This window comes from Chionomys nivalis, chromosome 18, assembly GCF_950005125.1.
Source record: "Chionomys nivalis chromosome 18, mChiNiv1.1, whole genome shotgun sequence".
Lineage (NCBI taxonomy): Eukaryota > Metazoa > Chordata > Mammalia > Rodentia > Cricetidae > Chionomys > Chionomys nivalis.
The window spans coordinates 25,581,088-25,591,074 of NC_080103.1; the positions used below are offsets into that span (position 1 = coordinate 25,581,088).

The 9,987-nt window shown below is 36.4% G+C and overlaps 1 protein-coding gene across 1 annotated transcript; it reads right to left on the reverse strand.

Moving 5' to 3' along the window:
• Positions 1–7,611: 7,611 nt before the first annotated feature.
• On the reverse strand, positions 7,612–8,786 carry LOC130889344 (protein SET-like). Its single transcript, XM_057792993.1, has one exon. The coding sequence runs from the start codon at positions 8,784–8,786 to the stop codon at positions 7,824–7,826; it is 963 nt and encodes a 320-aa protein (XP_057648976.1). The 3' UTR covers positions 7,612–7,823.
• Between the last annotated feature and the right edge of the window lie 1,201 nt (positions 8,787–9,987).

Here is a 9,987-nt window from a genome sequence, read left to right on the forward strand (position 1 = left end):
GAAAAAAATTACCCCAACAAAAAGAAGGAGCCTAACAATGACCAAGAAGCATGGGGAACATCATGTAGGTTGGACTTGAAAAAAATCTTCACTTGACAAAATAAAGAAAACCCTGAATAAAATCAATAAAATAAATACCAAACATGCACTAAGCAAACTAGGAAATATTATGAACTCCCAAACTGGTAATACCCAAACAAATAAAGAAAATATCAGTTTGACAAGATTTACCAATGTTTCCTCTGTGGAAGTATTTTTAAACCTTAGTTTCAGCATTTACATCAAGAGAAAATAAAATAAATCATTATTTGATTTTGTCAGAAACTATGCTGTACATTTTACATGATTTTCTGATTAATCATATGCAAAATCTGATTTGGAATTTTTCAATTGAAAAATGAAAAACTGCCATCTTCTTCCAAAGATTTTGCATGCATGTTCATTTGTATGGTGTACTACATTGTCTGTGTGTTGGCATTTTTTTTATCATGTTTTGGCCAATTTTTACCAAAATCTGTCACCAATTGGTTAAGAGATTGATTTTTAAATGGATGTAAACAACTCTCTCCAAAGAACAAAGATTCAATAGGGGAAATTTTAATGGGGATTTATGATGTTTTATGTTAAACAATCAGCACTTTGCTTGTACTTTCTGTGCACTAAATTTTCACATGAAGGTGATAATATGATCTTTATAACCCCATATAAAACAAGGCAATGGGAAGAAGTAAAAGCTATGACTGATCATGCCACACCCTATTCCAAACCATTAGGAGATGTAGTTACCACGTACTTCTGCAATCTTTAATTTCACATACGATGAGCATCTTAAACACTTCCTGATCACTCTTTCATGTAGATCATAAATATTATCTCTCTCTCTCATTTTCAACCAGGTGGTTTGTGGCCAATTGTACAGTCAAAATCTTACTTTTATCATCTGGGTACTCAAATATTTTATCAATATTTTCTTCCTGGAATAGCTGAATGATAATAAGGGTCATTCTCAGAAAACTGTGATTATTAAGCATTCTTTCATAAACTATAAACTGAGAATGAAATGTTTGACTTTCTTTTCCTTTTCTTTCGTTCTTCCTTCCTTTTTCTTTCCTCCTTCGTTTTCTCCTTCCTTTGTTCCTGTCCCTCTTCCTCTCATTTGTTACTTTTTTTTTTTTTGAACCGTCATTGATAAGTTGTTAAGTTGAGAAAGTACCAAGACATATGCTCGGCCTTAGATGCTGCCTTCCCTTGGGTGCTTTCTGTTTGATTTGAATGATGACCTGGAGGTCTGGCAATGAATGACTAATATCATTGGAAATATGAGGAAAATTACAAATACTCTTCAACTAATTAAAAATATGTAGTAGAGACATCTGCTTAATATATGTAGCAATTCCAGCAGTTGATAGCAGACCACCTCTAAACAGCAAAGGCTGAGGCAGCCTTTTTAAATAAAGTCATTATGAAGAGTAGTGGCACAGACAAGTTTGGAGAGCATCCAAATAGAGTCATAAAATGTGCTAATTGGTATTGAGGATTAGAACACACTAAAGACCAAATCAACAGCACTGACATTTTACAGTGAAGGTAACTTTTTCTACTCTAGTTCCATTCTCCTTGCGCTTTACAGTATGTTAGATATTCAGTGATTAAAGTAGAGTTGTACATTGCTTAGATTTAATGGTTAGTGACAGCCAGAAATTATATCATTTTATACAACAAAATACCAAATTGAAGAGTTTTCCCCCAAATGTAGAATAGTGACTCTTTTAACATATTCGTATAATACAACACTTTGAGAAATAAACCGAATCATCCGCATTTGAAATAAAAACCCAGTACACATAAGAACACATATTCAGACCTGCCTCTACTTCCTGTCTGGTTGTCCTGTCTATACTTCCTGCCTGGCTACTGGTCAATCAGCATTTATTTAAAACATAATTAACAGAATAAAGACAATTGTCCTGCACCAATGGTACATGTTTAATTACATATAATATTGAAAATTAAATGAAGATAACAGAATATAAAAGATTCTTTGAAGGTTTTCTAATGCATTTCACCACAGAATGAGGATATTATAATAATTTTAGCAACATTGTTAAGTATAACTTAGTATCATGTTATATTATAAATAAAATTTGTTTATGATTAATAATCTGTGCATTTGCATTTAATATAGTTAAGAGAATTAAACATATTTATTATAAAACAACATTAGTATAATTAACTTGTGAACCATAAAAGTAACATTATAATTTGCAGACTTCTATATTTTATATATATATATATTGTATAAACATACATTGTATATATATTTATGTTTATTAATTCATTATTGGTAGAATTTATTTTCCCTCTTTATTAAACACAGATTATTTTCTCATACAAAATCCCTCTATGCCACCTAATTCCTCCCAACCACCTTTCCCATCAAGATCTGCTCCTTTTCTTTCAGTCTCTAGGAAAGAACAGGACTCTAGGAGATAAAACAAAACACAACAAAATAAAATATAATCAGATTAAAAAAAATCATATGAAAACTGGAGAAGACAACCTACTAGAAAAATAAAAGAATCCCAAGGAAAGGCATAAGAATTAGAGACTCACCTGCTTATACATTCAGGAGTACCATAAAAGTACTAAATGAAAGCTATAGTATATAGGCAGAGGAACTGGTACAGACCTGTGTAGCCTTGTGATTGCTGTTTCAGCCTCTGAGTTCATATGAGCTTGAACCAGCTGTTTTAGAGGGCTTTGCTCTCCTGTTTTCCTATGTCCACTCTCTCTGCCCACCTCATTATACCACTTCTTTCACAGGGATCCCTGAGCTCTGAAGTGAAGGGTTTTGTGAAGACATCTCATTTCTAGCTGTGTGTCCCAAGAGCACGATCTCTCTCTCTCTCTCTCTCTCTGTCTCTCTCTCTCTCTCTGTCTCTCTGTCTCTGTCTCTCTCTCTCTCTCTGTGTGTGTGAGAGAGAGAGAGAGTGTGTGTGTGTGTATCTCTGTTTTTTAATCTGCTGAAAGAGAATCCTCTCTGATGAATTCTGAATAAGATTCTGATCTATGAATATAACAGTCTTATGAGTCTTTTTACTGTTACATTTTTTAATGAAGATCTGTAATATTTGGGTTTAATCTAGGTCTTTGGGCTATTGTCTCTTGTTCATGGTCACTCCGGCAGTGTGAGGTACGGGTTCCATCTCATGGAATAGACCTTCACTCAAATCAGGGAAGCTGATTACCCCGTATGTTTGTGCCATCATTGCCCTAGCATAGTTTGCAGGCATGGCAGATTGTATATCAAATGTTTTGTAGTTGGCTTGATGTTCTCTTTCCTTTTTTGGCAGCTTGGGGAATATCTTGCTGTATCATAGACCCTAGAACATGGGGATAAAGCCTCAGTTTAGGCAACAGCTTTACCTGTTCATGTTGAATACTTTGTGTGTGGGGGGTGTCATTTACAAAAACATGGACTTGCTGTCAGTTTGTGAAGAGTTACCCATTGTCTTAAATTGTTTGGGGATAACCATGGTACCCCTTCGGCAAACAACTCAATTGCATGAAATTTACTCCGAGTTCTGGAAGCTGCATTTGATGACAAGAGGTAGCCTGTATTGGTTATCTCTCCCTTATTAGTATCAACATTATATATTACAGGAAGTTTCCATTGCCCTAAGTTTCCATACCACCCTCAAATGCCATTCAATTATTGCTATCTCTTGAATAAACCCACCCTTAATACCATCTCTCCTCCCCTAAATACCTGATTATCCAGACCTTCTTCATCTCCCTCAATCACTTCAGTACATCCATACAATCATTTCCATTTCCTCATCTCAGGGACATCCATATGAATAAAAGAAGGAACCTGATCTACACCATTCTGCTATACCTAAACAATCTGGGTTTATAGACTGTAGATTGCCTATCATTTATTTAATGGAATATATCCAGATATAAGCAAATATAAAATATTTTTATTCTAGGTATTGGTTACTTCTCTCTGGATAGTTTTATCTAGTTCCACTAAGTTGCCTGCAAAATTCATAATGTCATTCTCTTTAAGAGCTGAGTAACAATTCATTATGTAAATATACTATATGTTCTTTATCTATTTATATGCTGAGGGACATCTAAATTTTTCCAGATTCTGGTTATTACAAATAGAGCTATAGTTGACATAGTTGAGTAAGTATCCTTTTCGTGGTATGAAGACTAATTCCTATCTATCTAGGAACCACCATACAGATTTCAATAGTTACTGTATAAGTTTAGAGCCCTGCCAACAATGTGTAAAAAATAGCTGTCATATATGTTATTGATCTTAGCCTATCTTATAGATTTAAGAAGGAAATCTCAAAGTAGTTTTGATTTCCTCAGTGGATAAGGATGTTGAAAATTTCTTTAAATATTTCAGAGCTATTTGAGATTCCTCTTTTAAGAATTCTGTTTGGCTAAGTATCCCATTTATAATTGATTCATTTATTTACTTTTTAAAATTCAAATTTTATAAGTTCTTTATACATTTTGGACATTTGCCTTCTGTGTGATAGGAGTTGATGGAAGTATTTTCAATTGCTGTAGTTTGCCCTTTATTCAAATGGTGGATAATGTGTGCTTTGCTGTGCAGAAGGTTTCTGGTACCATTGTTAATTAGTGATCCCAGGGCTGTGCTAACCACGTTCATTTCAGGAAGTCTTTTGGGTCAATGTGTCCAAGGCCATTCCTTACTTTTACTTCTATCAGGTTCAGTGTACCTGGCTTTGTGTTGAAGTCGTTGGTCCATAAAGAGTTTAGCTTTGTTAAAAGTTATAGTTATGGACCTATTTCCATTCTTATATATGCAGCCATAAAGTTTGACAAGTAAAGTTTGTTAAGATGTTCTATTTTACCAATGTGTATTTATTCCTTTATCAAAAATCATGTGTCCATAGGTGTGTAGGTTTATGTCTAATTCTTCACTTCAATTCTAAGGCTTAGGTTTTCTGTTTTTATGTCAATACTAAACATTTTTTTATTACTCTATCTTTGTGATATACCTTGAGATAAGGAATGGTGAAACCTCCTACAGTTCCTTTATAGTTCAGGGTCAGGATTGATCAAAAATGCTGGCTTTTCGTGTTTCTACATGAAGTTGACAATTGTCCTTTCAACTTCTTTGAATTAATGTGTTGGAATGTCAATGGAGGTTTCATTAGACCTGTGTCTTAGTTAGGGGTTCTATTGCCGTGATGAAAATACTGTTATTAAAAATAAAGTTGGGGAGAAAAGGATTTTTTAGGCTTACTCTTCAGCATTGTTGTTAATAGTTGAAGGAAGTCAGGACAGGAAAGCAAACAGGGCAAGATCGCTGAAGCAGGTGCTGATACAGAGGTCATGTATGGGGATAGACTTACTGGCTTGCTTCTACTGGCTTACTTAACCCACCTTCTTATAGAACTCAGGAACAGAAGCCAAGGAGTGGCACCATCCACCATGGACTGGGCTCTTCCCCACTGATTACTAATTGCGAAAATACAGCTGGATCTCATGAAGGCATTTCCTCAACTGGGGCTCTGATGAGTCTATCTTGTATCAAGTTGACACACAAAGACATCCAGTACATGTAGTATGGTATTTTTGCAATGTTAATCCTAATTGTCCACGAGTATGGGAAATGTTTTCATCAATAAGATAAGGTTGTTTTCTGTATTTTTTTCTCCATTTGTTTGTTATTTGCATACAGAAGGACTACTGCATTTTTGGAATTAATCTTGTCTAGCCACTTTGCTATCAGTTGTAAGAGTTCCCTGGTAGAATTTTCTAGGTTCACTTATGTATACCATCATATCATCTGCAAAGAAAAATACTTTGAATTCTTCCTTTTTTCCAACCCCGGATCTCCTTGGGTTGTGTTTCTTATCTTTATGAAGTCTCAGGCAGAATGGGGGTGATCCTGTCACTATGAATCCTCAGAATGAATGGGCATGAGATCCTGTCTCCACTCTCCTTATATTTCTGTCTCTACCTCTGGAAGCTGAGATTAATGGTGTGGGCCTCCCATGTACTATGATCAAAGGCATGTACCTCCCATGTGCTGGGATCAAAGACAGAAGATCCCAAGTGCTGGGATCAGAGGTTTGAGCCACCACTGGCTGACTGTTTCTCTTTTATACTGGTTCAGTCTCATGTAGCCTAAGGTTGTCTTCAACGCCTGATCTTCCTGCTTCCTCCCAAATGTTGGGATTAAAGGTATGTGTTATTAATCCCTGGCCTCTATGGTTAACTAGTGGCTAGCTCCCCTCTCCCTCTCATCTCCAGGGAAGCTGTTATGATGTCGGAAGCTTAAAAGAAATCCCACACTAGCTCAGAATCGAGATATTTATTTAAAGGGTAAACTCACAAATCAGAATCCTCCACTTCACCGCTTGAATCATGGGATCCAAAAGAGCAGCAGGTTCAACTATGTTCATAGCAGCACTATTTGTAATAGCCAGAACCTGGAAACAATCTAGGTGCCCCTCAATAGAAGAATGGATAAAGAAGGTGTGGCACATATATACTTTAGAGTTCTACTCAGTGCTAAAAAACAATATCTTGAACTTTGCGTGCAAATGGATGGAAATAGAAAACACTTTACTGAGTGAGATAACCCAGACCCAAAAAGAGGAATACAGTATGTACTCACTCATAAGCGGATTCTAGCCATAAACAAAGGACATTGAGCCTATAGTTCTTGGTCCTAGAAAAGCTAAATAAGAAGGTGTCCCCAAAGAAAAACATATATTTATCCTCCTGGATATTGGAAGTTGACAAGATCGTTGAGCAAAAGTTGAGAGCAGAGGGGTGGGGTTGGATTTGGGGAAAGGGGAGATGGTGAAAGAAAAGTGAGAAGGGGAGGATTGGGGAGAGGGGGATAATTGAGAAGGAGGAAGGGTGGATATAGGAGCAGGGAAGATTTCCTGACCAAGGGAGCCATTTTAGGATTGGCTAGAGTCTTGGCTCTAGCGGTGTTCCCAGGTATCTGAGGGGATTTCCCCAACTAGTTCCGTGGGCAGCAGAGGAGAGGGTGCCTGAACCTATAGTCACACTGATGAATATCTTGCATATTACCATAGAACCTTCTTCCGGCCATGGATGAAGATAGAGACAGTGACCCACATTGGAGCACTGGACTGAGCTCCCAAGGTCCAAATGACGAGCAGAAGGAGGGAGAACATGAGCAAGGAAGTCAGGACCGCGAGGGGTGCGTCCACTCACTGAGACAATGGGACTGAACTAATGGGAGCTCACACTGACCAATAATCCATAAACACCTATACTTAAAATACCAAAAAAAAAAAAAAATTTTGAATTTATCTTTTTTTTTTTTTTTTTCATGTTGGTAAATGCTAACTGTCTGTATTCACATAGACACAGTGTAATCTCTGAGCCCAATATACAGAGAAAGGAAAAAAGCTAGAATTCTATGCACTACTACACAGGGGCCTAGCACCCCCCAGCCTCCAGCAGAGCCAAAGGGGCTGGAGGGCTTTTCTTTTTTCCCACAGAGCACGGTGGTGGTGGTGTTGAATCCACAGTTCAAGACAAGAAAAGATAAAAATGAATGTAGAACAGAGTAGTGGAGATTCTTTTCCCATTGTATTTTGCTCAAGACATTTCCCCAAAAATAAGTTGAGAACCATGGTATTGAGAAGCGAGACCTCAGAAACAGGGCGACTGAGCACAAGAGGGATTGGGGACAGGAGGGAAATGACTGCAACTTGCTCCCAGGGACTGGAGAAATTTAAAAAATAAAAAGAAAATAAAAAAGAGTCGGAATCCATCAGTCTTCTGTGCTAGTCATCCTCGCCGTCATCCTCCTCTCCTTCTTCCCCTTCATCATCATCTTCATCTTCATCTTCTTTGCCGTCATCTCCTTCCTCATCAATATCTTCTAAGCCTTCTTCTTCTTCTTCATCATCATCATCATCTTCTGCCTCTCCCTCTTCATCGTCCATATCAGGAACCAAATAGTACTGCAAGGGGTTTGGCCAAATGTCATCTTTGATGACTTCTCCTAACTCATCTGCACCTGCATCAGAGTGGTCAGTAAACCAGGTAAAGAAGCTCTCTGGCTCTTCGTGTTGTCTCTTCCTGCTGGCCTTATTCTGTGTTTGACTCGAGCGTTTTGTCAAATCCTTTCCAGATTTCCATTTGATTTCAGTGGACTTTGAGGATGGGTCACCACTCTCATTCAGATGAAATTCTTTGGAGAGAACTTTATTTTCGAAGTAGGGATTTTCATCAAAATAAAAATCTATTCTGTAACCTGATTTAATGTCTTCAAATTCTGTTACTTCAACTCTGGTTAAATAATGCAGAGCCTCTTCGTCTTCCTCCCCAAGCAGTGCAGACACTTGTGGATGATTGACAAATGTGGTTACCCAAAAATTTGGGATTTTAGCGATCAATTCTGACCTCTTCTGAAAAAATGGTTGGCGGAGTTTGTTATATTTTTGTTCTACTTTTAGTATTTCCTCACTTGCTTGTTCATTAAGTCTGTCTATTTCATTTTGTACTTCGTCAATGTGTTCAATTGCTTCTTGCTGTTCTTTTTCTCCCTTCGGCAGGCCGGGAGAGGCAGACTTGTCCTCCAGTTTCGGGGAAGGAGCCGATTTGGGTTTCTTGGACTGAGGCAGAAGCGCAGATTGCCGTTTCGGGGCCCTGACACGAGGGAAGTGGCTAGAGGCCAGAGGCCAGACACAGAGAGCAGGAAGAAACTCGCAGGAACTCTTGAATTTATCTTGAGCCTTGGCCATATGGTTAATAATTTTATTTATGGGCCAAATGATCTCTGAGTCCTCATGGGATTTCGACCATGTCAAAATATCAATTTATTTAGGACTTCACTCCGTCAGTAATTCCTCTACTCTCTACAAATTTGCTGTAAGGAAAAAGAGAGCATAAGATGTTTTATAAGGCTTAGCTTGCTTTATTCATTTTTTAAATCTAGGATCTTCTGCCAAGGGAATAGTTATGCCCATAGTCAAGGTGGGGCTTCCACATAAATTAATAAATAGAAGATAATTCCCCATGCCTAAAAGCTCAACTCCCAGGTGTTAGATTATTCAGGTTGATAATTGACAATAATTGTTTCCTCTAAAATATGAAAGTACTCATTTACATCATTTATGTGTGTGCATGTTTTGGCACTTTTGCCATTTCTGAAAAATAATACTCTTTATCTACTTTATTGTTGTAATGTACTGTTGTAACATTTACTTTCAGTCCAGTAAAAATATATCATATATTTTTAGCTACAAGTTCATTAGTTTCACTAGTTATAAGGGACAGTTGCAAACGTAATAAATAATTACAAGGAAATGTGTATCTAAAATTTACGGACAATTCTGAGAGTTAAGAAGAGGAAATGTAATGCCAAGATTAAATTATTTTAATATAATATCCCCGTAGTAAGCACATAGTTTAGCTATATATATATATATATATATATATATATATATATATATATATATATATTACTGAATGTGATTGTCAGTCATTCAGATTCTGAAATGGTTCCTGGTAGTATTAGTTTTATAAAAAGTGAAGATGTAGAAAATTGAGTTATGCTAAACATAAATCCCAAATGTGTCTAGATAACAGGTTTATACCCATACAAAAATATGAGAGTTTTTTTTAAAATATTATTTCTGGTACTGGTGGGGAATTGTTAGTTATTCTCTTTATAATAAATAATGTCATATGAATCTAAATTTCCTGTAGAATTTAAATGGAATAACATTTGTACAAGCTATATTTTAATAAGTATTATTTCTTTTATTTTAAAGTCATGACATAATTGAAGAAAGAGACCCAAAATATGTTTTCTCCTTAAGCTGACTGTAATGTTGTGTATATATTTTTAAGCAGTGAAATTAATTTGTCTGCTGTATTTCAATTAAAAAGGTAAATGAATAGCTAGATTTGTGGTGTATGGTTCACATTTTAATTTGCCTT